The 22,261-nt window shown below is 43.5% G+C and overlaps 1 protein-coding gene across 2 annotated transcripts in view; it reads left to right on the forward strand.

The window, feature by feature from the left end:
* LOC108678295 (histone-lysine N-methyltransferase, H3 lysine-79 specific) overlaps positions 1-18,959 on the forward strand; it is an 80,102-nt gene extending 61,143 nt beyond the window's left edge. The window contains exons 12-22 of one of the 2 annotated variants that reach the window (XM_018166671.2): positions 809-991; positions 2,314-3,048; positions 4,227-4,392; positions 5,734-5,978; positions 6,151-6,300; positions 7,501-7,659; positions 7,771-8,284; positions 8,526-9,922; positions 10,165-11,307; positions 11,508-12,495; positions 14,555-18,959. In XM_018166671.2, coding sequence (XP_018022160.1) covers positions 809-991; positions 2,314-3,048; positions 4,227-4,392; positions 5,734-5,978; positions 6,151-6,300; positions 7,501-7,659; positions 7,771-8,284; positions 8,526-9,922; positions 10,165-11,307; positions 11,508-12,495; positions 14,555-15,765 — 6,891 coding nt within the window. In that variant the 3' untranslated portion in view covers positions 15,766-18,959. The remainder of the gene's footprint in view (positions 1-808; positions 992-2,313; positions 3,049-4,226; positions 4,393-5,733; positions 5,979-6,150; positions 6,301-7,500; positions 7,660-7,770; positions 8,285-8,525; positions 9,923-10,164; positions 11,308-11,507; positions 12,496-14,554) is intronic. The other variant, XM_018166672.2, reaches the window with a different exon arrangement.
* Positions 18,960-22,261: the final 3,302 nt, after the last annotated feature.

Here is a 22,261-nt window from a genome sequence, read left to right on the forward strand (position 1 = left end):
GGTATGTTGATTCACTGGCGTATTTCTGCTCAAATTCGTAATTTTGCTCAAAACTCAGCCACATTTTTCTTGACTCGCGTACCTTAAACATTACCACTCGTTGGAGCAGCCTTCGTTTGTGTTTGCTCGATGTCGTTCACTGTCCTCATTAACGTAACATCTGTTATGGTTTAAATCTGCACAATGAAAATGCCAAGTATGCACTCTCGAGTTTCCAATTACCAACGCACTCTATATATGCCCGTCTTCAAAATATGGGGTATGCACTGGCTTATCCCGTCGCGATGATTGACAATATGTATTCACTATCCTTAGTTGAGGCTAACTTCATTACAAACTTGCTATCTCATGGTATATTTGTTAGAAATCCATTGGTTAGTTGCGTACCGCGCCGCATACCAATATTTTGCGAGACTAAGAGAAGAGTGTTGTGTCGAACCCTGTTATAGCGTAGCGGTGAGATCAAGCAGCGCTCACTGAAGTTGCTTTATGTAGTACAGATTCAGTTCTGTTGCCTTCTTTGACCTCTATTAGTTAGTTGTATTCATGACTATTCACACTTGTGTGACTGTTTTAATATTAATTCACTTTAAAGTTCAGACTTTTGTGTGGATTTCTAATTTTAGCAACACGTAACTTTTCTTTGATCTAACTCATTATCTCTACTTAGAGAGAGTATATATGCTCTTAACATTATTTTGTTTTTTGACTTTTGTAAGACTGAGTTGAGGCTGACAATGTACGGGGTTATTATGCATGTATACATTACTAGATAAGAGAGAAACATAGTGTGGTGTTGCTGCTGCAGGCTGAAGAGAACGCAGCGGTAGCAATGCTGGCAATGAACAGTAACGCTGTGGGCGCGACAGTCGTGACTAACGGCACCACTAGAAGAGGGCGCAGCAGACATGCACCTAACCACACACGTAAAGCCTCGCCTCATAGCAGCGAAACAAGCTCCACCAACTCCTCCGTCGAGAACAGTACTGAGGTAAGTGTCCTGGACCTCGATGACTTGTTCCCTGTGCCGTGTTTGTCGATAGCAACGTTATCGAGGGACCGAGAAGATTGAGGGTAGACGACTCCTTTATATTTCCGCTCTATATCACTCTTATTCCTTCCTTGAGACCAATTCTTACCTTCGTGACTAAATTTGTTTCACTTTCTCAATGAGCTGAGCTTTCAACTGTTGATTCTATGTGTAAAAATTTCAAACTAGTTTCCACAGAACGTTTGGGATGATTTCTTGTATGAACTAAAACATTTATGCATATTGCTGTTATAAATTAAACGATATTAGTGTAACCTGTGTGTATTAAAATAAGTCTAAGGTAATTAAACCCAAACGATTTGTGTGAACGATAGTATAGGCATGCCTTTATGCTTTATGTGACAAGTTTGCCTTCAGTGTCATTGCTTCCCTTTTTGCCTCACATATACTTCTGCTGGGGTCAGCTGTTATTCGCGAAAATGTGTACCAAATTCGCGATATGTCCGTTACTGAGCTGCGACCATAAACTTGATACCCTTGCCTTCCATGTGTTGTCTGAGTGAACTACCGCGTGGTCATCTCAATCATTCGCCCGTACACAACCCGGTACACAGTCTTCCTTTTCTTAATACTCGGCCTTTCGGGCGACGGTCATTTTCTCGAGTGCTTGCATAATTTTTGCTTCTGATGTCTCGATTTCTCAACTTCCGGTCTCTCTATAATCGTTGATAGTGAATATCTATTTGACGGAACTCAAGGGTTTATTTCTAATGATAAAGCTTTTCTTTAACTCATACATGGAAATGTGATAATTATTTGAAATTGCATGCGGTATTGCCCTTCTTTAATGGACGAAGGTACGGCTCCCGAGTGCCGATGCGTAACCCTATCAAAAATTTTAGTTGGTGGCGAGCCTGAATTAGGGACCGCCTAGGACTCGGACCGAACGTAAATCAGCTTCTCTATGTCCGCTTTATGGTCTACATTCCGGCCCACGAATCAGACAGTTACCAGAGCCTGGTGAGGGGACTGAGGGGATTCTGCCAACTCTTGCCCTACTCTCAGGAGACCATAAAGTCGGCCAGGAGGTTCTGACTAGACGCTGATTGCGATCAGTTGGCCAACTGACCCAGAATAACTTTGCGCCGAGTGTAGTGACTATTCGGCCGAAGCCTAGGCGGTCCCCGAATTTTGTTAGGGAAGTTGTGTGCGTGTGTCTGTGTGTGTGTGTATGTTTGTGTATGTGTGTATGGTAGAATGTACACGACCCGCCAAAGAGTCGTGGAGCTAAGTGACCCTCACTCCTGACCCTCCGCCTCCAGGAGACTCCCATCATTGGCCCCACGACACGCCGCGCCTGGAACGATTGGTGTAGCGGCGGCAGCGGCGGTGGTTCATCTGCAGCCTCGTCAATATCATCCTCATCACGCGGTTCCTCGACTAACTCCAAAACTCTGTCCGTCTCTAACTCGAGTGGGTTAGAAGAGCACCCTACCGTCAATGGCCCCATCACCGGTAAAGTGTTTAGTGGATCATCCCCCAATCACCTGAGTGTAGCGTTCAAGCCTGCCGTCGAGTCAACTCACGTCTCAGGTCTTACATCAAATGCCCACTTGAGCGGCAGAAGCAGTAGTGGTGGTCGTAGCGGTCGTCGTAGTCAACGCAGTAGTGGCAGTGTGGACAGCGTTGGTAGCAGTGGTAGCAGCACTACTGCCGTCCCGGGTACCATGGAGAGCTTGATGTCTCTCAGCGTGGACAATGGGCGTGCTGATGACTTACAGTCTGAAACCTCGAGACATGTCAAGTGCCGGCAAAGTAGCTCGTCGCGAACGCCTTCAACTCATGCAGAGAGTAACAGCGAGTCTGAAGTACCGCTCGCTTCTGAGCTGCTTGAGCAAAATTCCATGTCGGGCCTAAACAACGGATTTTCGGACCTGCGCGGTGCCTTACCTGTCCTCCACATTGGTTTGTCTGCATCCACGTCTCTCAGACGGACACAGAGACGAGCCGCCGCAAATAAGCCGTCCATTATCGATGATCCAGACCCTCCTATAGTGGTGAGTTGTGTGCGTGTTTGTGTGTGTTAGTATGTGGTCTTAGAAGCAGTGTGGTAAACATATTATTCTTGTGTTCTCATTTTTCTTTTGTATGAATGCTTTATTATCAAAAGGCCAGTGTTCATAGTCAGGGTGTATGGGTAATTTAAACCTCGTAACTCTGTAAATATTAGTCTGCTTAATTAGAAGCTCTCCATCTGCTATATCCCATGGATGGCGTCGTGATGAAAGTCGCTCCTAACATTTTCAGTGTGTTTTATGGGATCTATACTGGGTTATCTTCTTTGTACTCTCCGATTATTTCCTGATATATATGGAATATGGTTCATTTTGTTCTTACTCTCAATTTTGTAACCTGGGCATTGAGATCGTCGCACTAGTTACATTATCGCTTTTGCTTGACTTCTGTTTGGATAGGTTTGCTTTTACTCTTTCATTGCTGAACATTCATGTGCTTATTTATGCTGTTAGTTTCACAGTGCCGTCTATGCTGAGCTTGCTTCTCATTAAGGTTTTTGCTGCCCCCCTCCTCTAATTAACTCGCTTCAATCAATGCAACTGACAGTTGGTTTTGTGCTCATTAGTATCAATTCTTTCGTGTGAATTATTTTGATCTCATAACTAATCACCTAAACTTAAGTTCTGATATTTTGCGCTTTGAATCTACCTGCATATTTGTTAACGTTGAATAGAAGACTCTTCTGTCGGTGTGGTGAATGGCGTTGCGCTTGTGTACGGTGTCCGGTGATCCTACAGCTTGAGCGATAGTGGCCTTGCTACGTCTGCATCACAACATTTTCGTTTAGACTAATACATTAACTAACTCCCGAGTGCTTGTTAGAATTTAATTTGAAGTTTTACAAAGAAGTTCTTTGTGATATCCATGTGCTAGTCAGAAGACTTTACCCACTTGTTGCAATAGCCGTGCCTCGCTTTTTGCGTTGTTTGACGTACGAAAAATTCAATGTTATAGAATTCGATATTCTTATCAAGTCGTAACGAGCTAAAGCTCGTATTTCTTTGGGCGTTGATGGTCGTTTTAGTGCATGTGCGTGTCGTGTGCCTAAATCACATGTGCGTGTATTGTGCTTATATTACATGTGTGTTCGATGTAAAAATATTTTTTATTTTTGGTACGACAATTTCTTTTTTGAAAAAATTGTTTTTTGGCACGACAGCTACGGCCGAGTCGCCGCAGCACGACGATGCAGGGCGGGCCTCACGGTGGGGGACGCCGTGGCGGTCGTAAGGGCGGACGAGCTGGCAAAAAGGCTCCTCCGATCCACAAAATCAACGGCCTTGATCTCCTTCACACACGGACGTTGCTCAGCACAAATGTCCAGAGTAAGAGCAGCTTGTTACTCAGTTACATATAAGGCTTTTAATCGATCAATTATGTGTTCATTAAATATCTGTTTATATTTTAAACTTTGAAGTGATTTCGCTACAATAGGAAGCGTGTGTAAATCCGTCTTCATATAATATATTAGCTTAATGGTGGGGAATACTGGAGCTGTATAGGGTCTCAGTCTAGAGACATTACATAAACACGCTTACGGACGCAGATATGCGACCAATAGTTGTGATGTTGTTGTTGTGTTTTTTTGCGTTCTTAACATTATAACTGAAGACGAAGTTATTCGAATTGGTTAATGCAATACTTCAGATCCCTGCTTCTCCTGACCTGAATTGTAATGAATTGACTTGACCGTCGGGTGTCGGATATCCTCTTTCAGAAGCTCGCTCTATTATTATGTTCAAGTACATCTATCAGCACCATTACAGAGCCGTAACAATGGCTGTAATGCGCGCCTGCTTCCGCAACTTAAGTTGTATCCATAAACAAGAGTTTTGCGTTGCCACATGCTTGCAGTCACTTGCGTCATCTCAGCTAGCTTGTGAGCTTGCCATCTCTGCGGTCACAGTTCCCAGTTTTTATTGTTCTCAGTCGTAACTGTTGGATTGTTCACGTGTAACTAGTCTCTCAGATTAGCGAACTTTACGAGTTTGGCACATAGTATGCTGTTTCGTAAAGTTTTTCTTTTCCTGAACGATTTTACTCAAAATTAATACGTTTTAAATTTGGTGCTTGCATCATGCAAGCTTAAAATCAAAGTAACTCTTGATGTTAATGTCGTTTTTTATGCCTCTGAAAAAGCTGTGTGCTGAAACGTATGTTCTATAACATCGCCTCGTGTTTTTTTCGTAGCTCGCCTCCTCGCAGTTCTCAGGTGTTTAGTTTAAGAAGAACTCAATTCGTTCAATGTATCTTACTTACCTGTCATGAAGCTGGTGATCAAATGTATTGTCAGCCTACAAATTTCTACTACGACCACCCATCCAGACATCAAAACTTATCTCTCATATAGTCATATATTGAACTTAGCATCAATTACATTTGATTATTTTTTTAATGAATACACTTTTTGAGAAAATGTGTGCTGTCGTCTTACATCAATGTTCTTCGACAAAATTGCTGCTATTTTGAACCAACCTGAGGAAACATCACGCAATTATTAAACATTTATTAGTGTAAGGTCTTAACTATAGCAACTCCTCTTGGGAATGTAGGTTGTTTTATTTTGCCTTAATTGCCTGACTGCTGTTCTCTGCTAAAACGTTGTAATTCTCATATAAGGGACAAGTTCTTTGATGAGACTTATTGACAAAGCTACTGATTTGCAGTTGAAGAAGTACGTCAGACCTACAAGGAGGCGGCGCCAGGCTGCATAGACCAGAAGTTATCTCTGTTCTCTGCGTCTGACGGCATCATGCGGCACGAAGAGCTGCCGATCCCACCCTCGACGTCCGCACCCTACGCCCTGGAGGTGCTGCTCGACTCCTTCCGCCAGCAGTTCATGGAGATGCTCGACAGCATGAGGCACGACTCCTACACTCACTTCGTCTCCAAACAAATCGAGGAGGAACGGGTGAGAGTTGCGCTCGTATCAGTCATATCACTGTTATGTTGTAGAGTTGTATACCACATATTTCATTGTACCACTGATATTCATAAAATGTATTTAGTCGTAATATATGAACCGTTTGTTTGCTGCTGGCGATCATTCAATATTTTTACGGATTACCTTTATCTACGCGCAGGCCAAGAACAAGTCACTGAAGTCGCGCGCTGCTCAGCTCGAGCGTCAGATCAAAGTTCTCATTGACGACTCAGTGACGCTCCTCAAAGCCCGCATAGCCGAGCTCGGCATGGCCGCCGCCAACCCCGAGGACCTCCTCAACAGGGCTAAGGTAAACCACTATGCTAAGAAGGGCGCGTTAGATGTCACGAACCTTCAGAACAGCTTTTCAGAATCAGATTTTCTGCCAAGTAGCGAATCTCGATACTCTTACTGCTGTTTACTTCATGCACATGTTTCACACGCGTGTGCTTTCTAAGTAGCAGATGTATGCCGTGATCAGTGATATCCCTTCAGCACGATCTTAAACTAAGCCATGCAAACATCATGTACGTCTTGAACGTATCTAAGCCAAATTCAATCTCTGTCTGTACGATATTGGCCTAACCCTAATTGTCTTGTGAGTTAGACGCGCGATGCTTGCATGGTTAGTTACTGAGTTTGGCATACTCAATTTGGAAGTAAATGTCGGATGTTTTCCATTTTATGCACGCAGCAAAAATTCCTATTCGTTTCTGTAGTTTGTTTGCGGTTTAACTTTTTAGAGTAACGTCTTGAACAAGTAGAAGAATGAAACTCTTCTTCTTCTTTACTCGTGCGCCACCATATCAACTGTTCGACATCGTCGACGGCGAGTTGGAGGTGGTGCTAGACAAGGCATCGGCATTACTGTGGCCGCCCGGAGCAGCATCTGCATGCCCGCTCGAATGTCACTCGCTGACTGAGCTCGTGTGGCTGGCTCAGCCTGGCTGGGCTCGAGCGCCAGTCACGCTGCCGAAGAAGCGCTCAGCCCACATATTTATACTACACTAGTAGACTAAGCTACCTAGTCTTATTACAAATAAGCAGAACTAAAATTTTATTGATCTGAGACCTGGAACTGAACTCAGTTTCGAAATATCATAAAATTCGCGCCTGTAAAACTTTCTGGTAACCTTTTTATTGTGAGGTTATATGGAGTGTCCGTTTTGTTTATAGGTAATCCGTACGTTAGGTTTAACTGCGAACAGTTTTGAACTTCTGTTGAATTATAACTCGATTAATCAAATTAGTTAGTGATTACAATGAAAATAATCAGAAAAAATTGTTCACATAGATTCTCAAACTCACTTTTATGAAAAAGGATCTCTTGGTAATTATTTATAATTACGCAGATGAGAGAACTTTGTTTAACAAACTTGCTCTGTTTCCGTTTATGAGTTTCATAATTGACTAGTAGCAACTACTAATTTAAACGAACTAGGTGGCACTAAGAAGATATTTTATGTATGGTGCTTGTATTCCCTCGATTAATTTATATTGCGTGTTGCAGGAGATTGTATGGCGACACAAGGAGCTACAAGCGCACGTGTCGGCGCTACAGCAAGGCGTCGCGGCGGCAGAACAGGAGCAGGAGAAGCTAGTGCGACGTCGCAAACATGAGATCCTCTCCAAATACTCGACTAACAGAAGCAACGGACACGTCAATGGGGTGAGAAGTTTTGAAACATCTCTGTCTCAGTGGCAATTTAATGAGAGTTAAAGCAACGCTTACTGTTCGAACTTTGTGATTTCATAGTGCTTCTTTTTTCCATGTCTACAGACGATTGACTCGTCTCAAATCAGCGAGGACTTCATCCTGAGAGAAATATCCTTAACTTTGTCACAACGTAAGAAGCTTCACGTTCAAGTCTCGAAGCTGGAGAGCGAGCTCACTACGTTGGAAAACTCGTGTCAGCTCAGCGACACTCAGCACGGTCAGGCCGTCGCAGGGGCTGGCGCCGCGTCCGCTCCTGTCGGGAAGGCTGCCGCCTCTAACGTCCTGGGCCGCGTTGAACGGCTGCCCTGCTCTGCTGTAGGTGAGAGGGTCGCCACCATAGCTGGTGGTAGTACGGTTGTGCTCACGGCTCCTCCTTCTGAAAAGTCTCCTGGCAGACACGGCTCGTCGCTGAGTCCTGCTTCTTCCTCCAAGTCCAGGCATCGCAGCAGGAACCAGGAGTGGCCTGCCGTGCCTGACATCGGCAAGATTGAGGAGAAGAATCCTGAGCTGCTGGCCATGAAGATATTAGAGACTGGCAGACAAATCGAGGCGGGCAGAATACCTGTGCTTCCTCCGGGTGAGGAATGCTTTCTATCATTTTCATTCAAGTAAATGTTATGCCGTTGTCAATTAATTAATGATGTTATGTTTTCTCAGGCTTCGTTGTACTTTAAAAATGTTATTTTGCAGATGTCATAATTTGTTCATATTTCTGTTGTCCGCATTATAAAATTAAATATTCAAACGCACTGAAACTCAATTGAGTTGAAATTTCAGGAAGTCCTTCAGAATGATATTAAAATATTATTTATTTACAGGCACAGAAGTGCGCTGCGTGGAGTTGAGAGGCAACAACACTCGCATAGAATACAACCCCATGACGCGTGTGCCACAGCACCCACAGCACCTTCCAACTTCTTCCCATGTTCCCTCCACGTCATCCTCCCTCCCACCGCACTCGTCACAGTCACATCAAGCTTCACATGTGCGCTCATTATCTCCACAATCTCTTCACCAGCATCCCGTGCACCAACAGCAGCAGCTTCGTAATTCAGCCCCCAACAAAGATGTTGCGCGTGTGGTTCTAGTATCTCACCGATGTCCCCCTGGGGCTATTGCCGTCAAGGAAAATTCTAAAATGGTTGTCCCCCCTCACTCGTCCCCGCAACTTGGTGTGCACGGCATGCCTTCCCTTGCTCCTCCTCAACGCAGTCCAGTGGAACGACAGTCCACGTACCAAGCGCTCAGGAACAGTTTAGATCTCTTACAAAAAGGACAGCAAGCTCCGCCACCTCCTAATCCAGATGCACAAGATAGACTCAAGCTTATTATCGCTGATGTACTTAATGAAGACAAGCCACCAACCGGCATGCATATGCAAAACAGTCCGACCAAGATGCAGCAGAACGTCAATCAACCTCTAGGCAGAAATCCAAGTTCCGACCGATACATGCAGCAGCAAACCTACGATCCATCTGGTACCGTAGGCAGACGAGTACCTGATCCTCTGAATAGAGTAGTTGAGGGCAGACCAATGGCTGCCCATACCCTTACTAGGGCAGACATGAGCCCACACTCCATTGATAGACGAGCGGCTGAGATGATGCGCATTGATGACAGACGTAAGTTCATGCGGACGTCCAACGACGGTCGTACGGCAGACGAGGCTCTAGCCAGGGACGTTCTACTGCGCATGTCTGATGGAGTACATATACGAGAAGCCCACGCTACAGGGCCTTTGCGTAGGGACACCTCTGGGTCACTTCATCGGCACGATGATGTTCGCTCCGTTCATCAAGATGATCGCTTCATGCATCAAGAGGAGCGTCTATTGCATCAAGATGAACGCCTGCATCAACCGCAGCAGCAACAGCATGCATCCCTGCCTCCCTCGAGTACTGGCGCTATAATGTACCAGTCTCAGCACCTCCATGCTGGGGAAGGCTTACATTCACAAATGGTGGCTTGTTCTCGCGCTTATCACGCGACTCCTCAACACACTTACCGACCCCATACCGACGCTATCCGTGGTCCTGGTGGTGAGAGTGGGCAGGAAAGCGTTGATACCTTGTGTGGCGAGGAGGATGACGGAGCACGGGTGGTGTTGATGCGTGACGAGCGTGGGAGGGACTTGTCTGCTAGAGGCGCTATGGATGATCGCCGGTTTATGGTGGACACAAGAGTGGCAGGTTTCCAGCAGCCTGACTACACACAGGTTTGTATTCCTTTGTAGGTTTATTTCGTGTGTTGTTACAAGCAGTTTGATTTACGATGTCATGACTTCTTTTACTTTAATACTGTAGTTTTATTTCATTTTTTTGCTTTTAAACTGCTTTTTATGATCACTTTCGCGTTATCCCTCATTTTTAATGTTTTATATTTTCTGAATATTCATGTCATTTCCAATGCTATGTATTTTATTCACGTGTTTCTACACGTCCTCTCTTTGTTCCTTAGGTATCTCCTGCTAAGCTTGCTCTGAGGCGCCATTTGTCGCAAGAGAAGCTGGCACTTGAATCAGGGGGCAAGCGGCCACACTCTCGCTGCAGCTCGAACTCTTCTTCTGACCTGGTCATCGTAGAGACTCCTGATAACTCGTGCGGCGTTGCTGGTAATTCCATAGCTACCCGTTTACCGGACAACTCACGGCTACCTGACCGCCTCTTAGGGGAGAGACTTGCAGAGCGGGGCTTGGAAGTAATTCCCACTGGTCCTCCTCCCACTCCTCCAACGCAACCTACTCCCCCAGTACTGACATCCCCTACTCTTACCACTCCCCCTACTCCTTCACAACCTACCTGCTCCATTTCCCCCGTCGATATGACGTTGTCATCAAAGAACTCTTCCCGACCGGGTTCACGGCTTGCCGTGGACGACACTAGAGGCGCGTCTATAACTCCGGACGGTTCGCTGCGTCCACTTTACTCGCCTGTCTCGCGTCCGAATTCCACGGAGGCTTCGTCCGGGGCTCCTGACAGCGCACCTAGCATGGGCGGGCCTTTTGCCCGAGCGCGATCACCTCGCGGCGTTCAGTTTTACAGCACCGAGAAGCCCTTGATGCCGCCTCCAATCCCGTCCCCTGGACGCGACGGCCTTGAGGCTCGACTGGCGCAGCTGCAACACAAAAGTCTTCGAGCTACACCACCCACTGCTGTGTCCCATGCTAGCTTCGTCTCTGCATCCTCTGTTCACACCAACAACCTGCCATCCCACTCAATATTCAGCTCAAACGTGGACCGTAGCGCTCCTCAGCTTGAGCTGACCTCGTCGTCTGGAGGCCAGTCAGCGGCGGTGTCAGCCATCACGTCGGCCATCGCTGCAGCGGCAACGAAGTACGGCAGCTCAGCCAGTGGTAATCAAAACAACTCCTCAGTAGCGACGTCGTCTCCTCGTCACAATACCCCTCCTTCTCCCGTCACTTCTGCTGCTGCTGGTGTTGGCAGTTCCCAGCGCCTGGCTTGGGATTCAGATCCTAAATTACCGAACGGGGACATCGGCGACGCTGGAAGTCACGGAGCTGCTGCTCCCGCCGTCGAAGGCTTGGCTGCAGCATTGCAGGCTCGCTATATGATGCAGAAACAGCAAAAAATGCAACCGCAGGTAAGTTAATCGTATTAATAGTTCGTACTTTTGAGAAAAATTTAATCCTTGGTAGAGGATAAAAATATAAGCTCTGTTTTTCCCGAGAGGATTAACATGATCGGATACTTTTGTAAAGCCGTTATTGGCTTCCCGCTAATTGTCACCTAAAGCAATATGAACCTAAATCGTATTTTGAAATATTTTTTATTTGTGTGCAGGCTAACATCAAATTAGAGCCTCAAGAGCGGTGTGAGGAGCCTTCCTCAACCGGAACCCCGCCAGGCTTTCCTGAATTTCAAAAGCGCAAAAGGCCTCCTTCACCCTCGTCATCTGCCCCCGTTCCTAACAAGAAAGTTTTATTGAGTCTCCCTCACTCAACTTCGCCGGCGTCATCGAGCTGTGCAACCACCACTACCATTACCACCGCTTCAAATTCCATCTCTTCTTCTACCAACACCTCTCAGTCTGCCCCAGCTGGCGCTAGATCTTGTCCCTCATCAACAAGCATTACATCTTCCCCTCGAATTTCAAACTCGTCCAACTGCTCTGCAAATGGTGCCAATAATGATGTTGTAGCCGAAGTAGTGGCACCGGAACCCAGCGTCAACTCACCGGCACCGAATGCGACGGAGAGCTCATGCCCTAATTCCATATCGTCTAGTTTATCATGCTCAACTATTTCAAGCGTTACGGTCTCCTGTAACTCTTCAACGACATTATCGTCTCCTACGACCAATACCGTTGATATTAACTCTTCAATCTCTAATACCAACTCGAGCAGTTATAAAAACAGAGGATGTGGCAATTACGGAAATGCAAGCAACGGCAACTCCTTGCCTCACTCGGCTTCCGCAACGCTTGCTGCCATTTCTGCCGCAGCCACCAGCTACTCTAAAGATTCTAATCAGAGAATTGTTAACGGCCCTGCAAGCGACACCAAAAACTGCCATGAAGACGTCAAGCCGCGTGTCAACGATATCAAAATGGCGAAAAACGAGAATGAATTTCCTCACAATCATAATAAACCACCTAGTCGATCGTCAGGAGAGATTCTCAAAGGGTCAAGTAACAAAATGAGCAACGCTACCAATAATTACATGCCGTACATGAATTCCCAGAGTCATGTGGACACTCCGCCTCTTCTGCCACCACCGCCGCCTCCACCGCACCTGAAAATGGAGCCAGTCGAGCATAAGTCTGAAGCAGGTGAGTTCTACCAGAAAGCTGCCCTTGAATTTTCAAATTCTAAAGCAGTCTCCTATAAATCTGCTCGTGCTGGCTTCAAACGTATACCAATCTTAGCAGTAATCATGTGTCCATCTGGCAAGCTGAGTATCCTATTACCAACATCAGTTATTAAATTTATATTATTTTCCTTCCTAAATGTTAATTTCAAGTATTCAGAATTTAATTCAGTAAAATAGTGGTTGTAATATTTGTTGTAGAGTAGCCACCAGTTTCTACCTCCGTGAGTATATATAAAGCTGTTACTTGAACCGTATCTAAAGTAGTGCCTGCCTGATCTCTGTTCCTCGTAGCACTTCTTCCCAATTATCATTATATCTTTTGACACATAATCTGGGAAAAAACGCTCCTCTGTAGTCTTTAGCCCGTTTATCATTTCCATGCATTATTTCGTAACGAAGTAAATTGTTCAATTAACGACCAAGTTGTATACCTTTTAACTGGGAAGTGTCCAATGAGCTTTTTGCATTAAAAGAGGCGCTTTCTTTTCCTGACGTTATTTGCTGTCTTATGAGTCACTTTTTGTACGTACTTGATATTACTTCGGTATTTTACATGTATTAGTCCATTTCGCATATAAAAATTGCACTTGGTTATGACCTGACTTCAGTCTAGGCCACAACACACTTCTTGCCTGTACTTATATACTTAACTTTACTCTAGCATCTATTTACATGGTATCGCTTGTTCCTATGTTCACTTCGTTAACGTATGCTATGATGCGCATCAATGCACCCTATAGCGTAGCCGGAGCTCATATTATTATTCGCTTTATTTGGAATGTCTGCGAGCCATTAGATGCAAGATACGCAAAAAAATAACTTCTTCTCTCACTTTTCTGTGGTTTGTTTGATGTATACCCTCGAGTAAAGAATATCTTATCTATTGTAGCTGTTGAATATCCGTTTGTTTCTTGTTCATTAATTTTCCGAGCTGATTTCCTTGTTCGGTGTATTCATTTAGCGAATACATCGCATGTTTCCCCCTGTGGAATCTTCATCCTATTTCCCTTTCTTTCCTACGCATATACGACACACTCACTCACAGCCCTGTACAGAGGGTCGTTCTGTCGCCATGTTAAGCACATCTCATTTTTGGCATTCTTTTCTCGACATTCTGCTCGTCCATGCGGTGAACATCTGCTGCTCCTGATAATCTAACATCGTCTGCTGATCCTGTTCGCAACGCGTCCGACGTGCCTGCTGCTGGTCATCATTGGTATTTTGGGGCGTTGAACTCGACGTTTCTCTTGAAAACTAGTACCAGGCGATTGGTCGGCTGTGAGGATGAACGGCGTCAGAGGTCCAGTATCTTCGACCGCTTCAGTGTCTGGCGCTCCGTACGCCTTTGGTGCGACAACAACACATTCATGGGTTGCAAACGGCCCGTACCATAGCAGCAACGGATACCTTCGTTTCCAGCAAAGAAGCCCTCATCCTCTCCACAGTCTTAGCGCGCCAAAATTCCACCAGCGACCGCGGCCAATGCAACCAATGCTCTATGGACCTCCACCCTTGCCCAATTCTATTGCACGACCTCGTAATCTAACTCGCTTCTCTTCGCCTTCTGCTCAACCTAGACCGTAGTATAAGTTAAAGCTCCGTCGTCAACTATTTGGTGAGTCAAATCTTATTCCAGCTCATTCATCTGTAAGACGTCAAGTGCTCTAAGCAATTGTTATATTTTCTTAGTTTAGTGACCAATAAATTAATTTTATTTTCACTTAATTATTCTATTGGTTTATGGTATTTTTAATTAATTTGTCATTATTCAATTCAAACTTATTTAATTCCCATAGTTTTCACTGTTACAGATTAATTTTTTCTTCACATTTTTAACTTTTCCTCCCGCGTAGTGAATTTTTAACTCTGAAAACCCAATTCTTGGGTCATTGACGGCATTTGATTTTCTCCAAAATTGTGAGTAAAACGTTGCCCCTTCTAGTTGAACGATTAATGTGATGCTTCAGCATCAGATAGTGACACTCATGATGAGATTGTAATGACGTTCATTCCGGCAGGTGGGGCGGTCGTGCGTCCGGAGTCTCCACAGCTGGAGAACTGGCAGGCGCAGATCAACAGCGGCTTCGACAAGCTTGTTGCGTACGCGGCTGAAGTTGACAAGCGGCGCAAGTCTTCGGAAACATCACTGATGTCATCCCCCCACCCTGATGTTTGCCACGACGGGGCGTATCCTGGATTTACAAATGTGGGGAAATCAACTTCACATCCTCTTTCTCAGGGCGGTGGCATTGCTGCTCAGTCATATTCGCGCTCAGACAGAGACCGCAGAATGAACCATACGGCCAGTGGTCTTGGGGCGAGACTTATGGACGGGGCACGGCCAGTTGGTGTTCCTTATTCCCCACACTCCCCACATTCAATGTTAAACCCCGTAGCGTCACCTCACGGTGGACCTCCCAGCCCACAATCTCCCCACATGCCTTTACAGACTCCTCCCATCTCCTCACCTCCTCCTACTCCATCTCCAGATCTACGGCATCCTTCTGAAGGAGGGAGCATCGGATCATCTCACCTACCGTCCCCTCCTCACTCCCATCAAGCTATGCAGCATTCCAATAACTTCTACGAGCATCATTTTAAAAAGAAATTTTATCACAAGGAGAGAATGAGCCCAATTGATCAGAGTCTGCCCAATAACCACGACTCGAGGCCTAACAAACACAATCACATGACAGCCCCAGGCTCAGGACATGCAATCCCTAAGACCGAGCGACTAAGTCCGCATGACATGGATCCGTCCATGATGAACCACGGCATGTCCCAGCAGCAGTACCACATGCAGTCCGTCCCTCATCAGCAATCCGGCAAATTTCGGCCCAAGGGTAAAGATTGGCACTGGAGAAACTCTAGAGACTCGTCCCATCACATGGCTAATGATGCTGGTATGGTGAATGCTATGCATCACCAGCAGCAAGCATATCATCATCCACCGCCGCCACCACCACCTCAATCCATGCACCACAACAGTCAACGTTCCATGCGTCATACTCTTCATCACCCCATGAATCATCACCACCACCCGTACTCTTCTAATCCCGGAGGCATGCCTCACCATAACTCAGGCAATGGCGGCCAAATGAACCATCACCACTCACGACACATGACCCATCCTCATCACCATCGCATGATGGCAGGACCGGCCGGAGACATGGGACGGAGTCAAATGGCGACGCCTGGCGGTGCTCCCGGCTACTACAATCACTCCTAAAAAAGCGCTTAGTTAAACGAATAAATTGAAGGGATTTGTGTTGACTGCGTGTATCCTGGTATCATGAGCACAGAATTTTTATTGCTGCTTGCGGAACGAGGAAAAAACACGTCTTCTCCATTAATGGGCATGCTTGAGGAAGAGTGATGTTATTTAAGGCCGGCGGTTCTGCTTTGGGTTATTTCGTGTTGAAGCTTCACTCAATGTCTTAGGCCATTTATCGACTACTTCACTGTTCTAGGAAATAAGTAGTCCAGATCTCATCTTCGATTAATGTTGAATCATGCGAGGTGGTCACGTTAAGATTCCATTCTCTGTGCGTTCTTTAACCGAGTCGGCGTTAGAGATATTTGTAAACAATTCTGTTACGTTGAAAGTGCTGGAAAAAGTTTTTGTGGTTGATGGGTGTGTTAATGCAAGAAGATATAGTATAAAGTGTGGTATGTGGTAATGTTCTTCGTGCACATGAACTGTTGTAAATACAGATGTTGAGGCGAAGCATGTAAAACACAACGCTGACAGTTGCTTATCAAGGGTGGACTTGCTAGTTCCATCATGTAGCGCGGTCCATTGAAAATTGCCTTATTATTTCTGGTATCTTTAACTGTGAACTCTTTTATGTTTTTTTATTAGCTGTTATTTATTTCGCAAGGCTATTTTTAGTGAATATTAAACGTGCTGTTGCTGGAACACGCTTCTGACTTCGTGAGCTAGCCAATGATTGAGGCATTAAGAGGATAGCTCGGGCTTGATTTGCTATACTTTGTCATTTTTTAATTTGGATTTATAAAAATGTTCTTACTTTGCCTTGGGAATAACCTTCCTGAAAAATTTGTCCAATTCGAAACTAACTTTGAAATCAAAGTTGTTTTTGTTCTAGCATTTGTTTAGCATTGCCATCGTGTCCTACTTATAATAATTGTAACGTTACCTGCACATGTGAGGTCACTATGATTCTTCTCGTCGCTGAGTTTTTTTCAACTTGTCTTGATATAAGATTTGTGTTTGCCATCTTTCAAACTTCAGTCGAAGTGATGATAGTTGAAAACTTATTTCCACATCTGTTTGCTGGGAAAATCGGGATTTTTACATTTTTTTCTGCTTTTGAAAAGTTGGGCAGTCTTCAAATGTGGATGAAGCTGTACCTGAATCGTGTTATTTTCTCGGTTTTCAATGATTATTTCCTGCGATAGATGTAGTCTTTTCTTTCGTTTCTTTTTCTTGGGCCAAAAATCTATGAGATGAATTTGTTTCTGGTTTCTGGGCAGATAAGGATATCCAACGTTTTCGTGTCCCACCAGTGGAAATATATTCAAGTTTTGCGGAATAAGCAGGACATCAATACTTGAGCCGATATATTTTTGATGCCCTGGTGCGAACGTGTATCAAGTTTGCTAATCTTGTATTTATCAAGTAACAATGTCAATTTCTCATGATATTATAGAACAATGAACTGATTCATTTTTTACATGAAGAAGCAAATTTTTCTTCCTCTTCCTCTCTGATTAACTTGTGTGTGCGTTGGTCGAGGTAAAAGTTCGATGGATTAAGTACATCAATTTCAATTGCACGTCAAATCGAGAATTTGGCTTGAGTTCAGTCACATCGCAGACTGTCGAAAATTGTCTGCTCTCAAATGACGTTAATCGCGTTTGATGACGATGAGTTTGTCCAGGTTTTGGGTTTTCTTTTTTCAAAATTTTTTATTAAGATGAAGATTGAAAATTGCAGGAAAAATTGATGATATGATTTTCGAATTCGTCTATTGCTTTTATGTCCATTTTTATGAAATGCAGTCTGAATTATAAACTAAATGTGTAATTTTAATGACTATGACTTGTAAAATTGTCCCTCTGGCCAAGTTTCTATCACTTACATGCTACGAGTGTGGTATCGCGCTTCTTGATTTCTTTGCAATTTTAATAAATTTTTCATTCAACCAAAATATATGTAATTTCGAAAAATTACTTGCAAATTTTTCGAGTAATTTTGGAGACGACTGATCTTTGTCATTCATGCATTTTGAAAAATAAATTCTAAAAACTACTAAATTAATTGATGATGAGGTTTAAATTTCTCGTTACCCTAATATACAATTTTCTGTTGGGAGCGAAGGCCCGAGTGTTTTTTTCGATTTCTGTGTGTCTGTTTTGATATGCTCTTGTTATAAGCGGAAAGTGCCACGCTATTAATGTTTGGCCCTTTAACATCAGTCTGAACACTGCCAATTATTTACCGAGTAATTAATGAAGTGAACCGTTTCCTTATTTTGACTCTGAATTTACGTTCTATATTTACTATAATATCATATAATTCTGTATTATTTCTGCGGTGGACATGTTGTTACTGTTGACTCTAGGTATTTATGCCTTTGCTCTGTTCTTTCTCGTGTTTGTTGATTGCAATGTCCAACAAGTGATCGTTTATTAAGTTGGAACATTGTTACAAATAATTGTGTTCATTTAGCATTGTATGCTTAGTGTAGAGGATAAGATTGCTGATCACTGTCAACTGATTGTGTTTTATTTAGATGATTACGTGTGGGATTCTCTTGCCTCGTTTGTCTCGTCCTTTCAATAAGCAGGCACGTCTAAGTTGCTGGGTGTGCTGAGGAGAGCGTGGGGCTTGAGTAACTTCATCTGTAGAGTGTGTAGTTACTGTAGATATTTCTGTTGGTTATGACGAGACTGTCCATGTGACAATCTTCCATGTAAGAAGAAGCAAGCGACTCGTAGTATTGAACTTAAGCATACAGGCTTCGTTGCGATTTGCAACTTTCATTCATGACATATTTGGATTTTTAAATGTATGAAATGATGTCTGGGCACTGCATTTAGTGCATTTTTCAGCCATGCTCATCACAAATCAATGTCACACCTGGTCTCAATTTACTTCTGATCTCAGGGCATCGCTTGCTATTCTGGATGTCACCTTTTATTATTTTCTGACGACTGAAGCGTTAAATTTGTTGCAAGCTATGTCGATTTCAGGAAAAAATATTTCATTTATATGTGTTATCGTTTATGTTAGTTCTGATTTTTGGGCGCCTTTTTAGAAATGAATCGAAGAGGGACATGTTTTCCTAAACTTGTATGACTGTACATATATTACTGTGGATCGATAACTGCCGCTCTGAGTATTTCTTTTTGGTGGATTACAGCTGCAGTTGTCTGTAATAAACAAATGTCATCTAATTTTTTTTTCTTCTCACAAATCATTTGGTCATTTCTTTTGCTCTTCTCAGAAGTTCGAGAATGTCTTGTGGCACTTGTAGTGAAGAGTGTAGTGCTGCCAGTGTAGTGATGAAAGATTCTAGTGGAAATTTCCTGCACTCTTACGTTACATTCACTCTTTTGCGACCCGGGGCCATACTTTCAAAACTCGCTAAGTGAACGTAAGTACTTACGCTCTATTTACTTGTCTATGATTGGTGGATTTTGTTCGAAAGGCCGTCAATGATTGGCTGATGAACTTACGATATCTTAACTTTTTTGAAAGTATGGGCCCCGGTCATGGACGAAGCTCAAGTCGTCAGCGTTCACCTGCTCGCTGAATCTACCGAACTGCTGTGGATGTTTAATGTTAACCGTGCGTTGACGGAAGGTTTCGAAGCTACAGCTACGCCTTCATTTCACTACCGCGATGTTTGTTACCAATAAGTGTGTTATTGTTCATATTAAACTGTAAGTATAACTTTGCCTCCAGTACAAAAAGTTTTCTATACACGCGGACAAAAATCATTGACTGCGGCAAACGTGTTTGAATGTAGTGGTACGCTTGAAGAATTTCAGGGAGCCTTAGGTAAATTTTTATGAATTCTACTGCGGCGCAGAAGTTAATTCCCATTTGCCGGGCAAGAATAATTATTCTTAACTATGCAAAATACACCACAGAATCCTGGTTGTGTATATTCCTGTAGTCGTCGCTGTTAATGTGTAGTTTGATTCTTTTCACGAAAGAGAAAACATTGAAAATTTGTCAAATGAATAAATCAGCTCTACAGGTTCATGTTCAGCTTCCTGTTAATGGTTAAGTCCGCCTCGCTTCCTCTGCGTGGATAAATGCGACCTGTCGAACAACTTGACGTTAACGTTTCGTGCTATAGTTGTACAGCGAAGACTGAAGTGTATACTGTAAATATGTACAAATAAATTTGCTTTGAATTGTTCTGCCGCTATTTGAGTAGTGTCTGTGTGTGTAAAGTTGTATCCATTGTTCAGCAATACATGCTACACTATCCAGTCAGTCGCTGTCATATTCCTCGACGATTCTACCCTGGATTTCACAATCAACTGCTGCCTTCTCAACTCCTCTATTGGCTCTAAGGGTGGTAAACTATCGTAATACGGCAACGTCTGTCCTAGAATTTACTTGACTTAAGAGTATTCATCAGCCAGGTATGAACTCTGTGAGACAGTATAAGAAGAACAAAGCTGTAAAGCTATGTACACTGTTGACTTGGGTCATGTTTTATCCTCGATCACGTAATTACAGCAACAATATTTCTGTCGCTGCAATGCCGAAAGGAAACGAGCGGTGTTTAGGCGGTCAACTCTTCCAATTAGCTTATCCGTGAGTGCCCATCCGTCCAATTAATCGGTCTTTGGCCTGCAGCTAAGGGATAAAGACTGCCTATACTTTCCGTGAATCTAGGTCCTCCAATTAACGACAATACCGCGACAACTTGACTTGTGTCAATCTGAGGAAGTTTCATTGTCAATTCGGTGCAGTGTATTTTATCTACTACAAAAAGTCTGATTCAAGAATGCCTAACATCAAGATCAGACTACAAGGACTATTGAAATGAACACAATCTCCAGAACTACAGAAAAGTTCCACGCTTCCCTTTAGCAACGGAGGTGCGAAACTTTCCGTCATGAAAACAGTTGTTATGCGAAGTTCACATATGTTGTCTAGATATACACAGTTTAAAAATATAAAGCTGAAATAGAAATTTCGGGCCTCAAACTTGAGTACGAGTGTAGTTATTGCTATCGCCGAAAGAATCAAATCGGTGCCAACCTCGTTTGTTTGACGGCTGATCGTTTTGAACTCGCAAACCGTTAGTTTCCAGATGGTTCCGTTCCCGCATAGCTTCAGCGTTGAAACCATGCTGGTCTTTAATTTGACTTTATTCTGACAAAATTGAACGGTTATATACAAATTAGCTGACTGACATGCATTTTTTATAGGCGTACCATCCATGGTTGAACTAATACAAGGTTGACCCATGCGCAGCTGTGTCTTGCGGATGTCATTAGTTATTCCACCCGTGATGTCACCTTGGTCGTTGTGACGTCACCGCGTGATTCAAACTGATTTGTAACACCTGTTTTGCTGCAAATAATACTTGTTACAGTAAATAAATTGTTTTGGGCAATTTTAATGAGGTATTTGTTTCATAGTTGAACTAATATATGGTTTTCCCTAGTGCAGCTACGTTTTGCGGATGTCATACGTTTTTCCAACTGTGACGTCACATTGCTGTTGTGACGTCACATTGGAATTGGCTCTTGTGACGTCACCTCGTGACGTCAAGCTGATTTGTAACACTGGTTTTGCTTTTGAACTTAATGTGTGTTCATTTTGAACTCAATGTGTGTATAACTTAATGTCAGTTCAACCCTATGTTAGATCAGCTTCTGGAATCCACGATGGATCATCATATCCCTTCCATTTAAGACTAGTTGCATGCAGCCGATAATTTTTCTTGGGCCATTTTGATGAGGTCAATTTTTCGAAATGCTTTCAAAGATGACATAAAAACAATGTGTTGATCTACACTTTTACATTTGTGCCCATAGTGAACCGAATCGACACTTTAGCGAGCTCAAGCGCGAACTGTAAAAATCTGAAATAAATCTGTCCGCAAATTACTAATATTATCTACTTATATTTCAAATTTGAAAGAAATCCGTTCGGTATTTATGGATCTATGACTGGGTAAGTTGAAGGTGAGGTTAGGTTTGCCTCTTGAGCTCGCGCTTGAGTTCGCTAAAGTGTCGATTCGGTCCATAGTGACCGAGTGAGATTGTTTACTATCACATGCGGTAAGTTACACACTCGTCTTTTTCAAAAATTACAAAAACAAAACATCCGTTTGGAACAACAACAAGGTACTGAATGAAGTTGAATCGAAGTTCACAAAATATATAATAGGCTGCAAAACACTTTTCATCTCCTTTTATTACACCCAAGTGACATTTTTCCTAACTCATCCATTTGCATTTTTATTATCAATTCACTTTTTCGTTAGTCAAGATTTTTTTTTGACAAGCTAATACGTTACGTAGTAGAAACGTTACGTAGAAAGAAAAACGGAAAGAAATACAAATTTCATTTCTGTTTTTTGGACTTGTCAGGAATTTTTGTGCTGACTGCTGAGCATTGGAGATTTTACTCATGCACAGTGCACTCACTGCACAGTGCACACTGCTGTTGCAATTTAGTTGCATTTACAACGGTCTGCACCGCGTTTTCGACCAAACTTTTGCTT

This window comes from Hyalella azteca, unplaced genomic scaffold (genome assembly GCF_000764305.2).
Source record: "Hyalella azteca isolate HAZT.00-mixed unplaced genomic scaffold, Hazt_2.0.2 contig2384, whole genome shotgun sequence".
In the NCBI taxonomy this organism is placed as follows: domain Eukaryota; kingdom Metazoa; phylum Arthropoda; class Malacostraca; order Amphipoda; family Hyalellidae; genus Hyalella; species Hyalella azteca.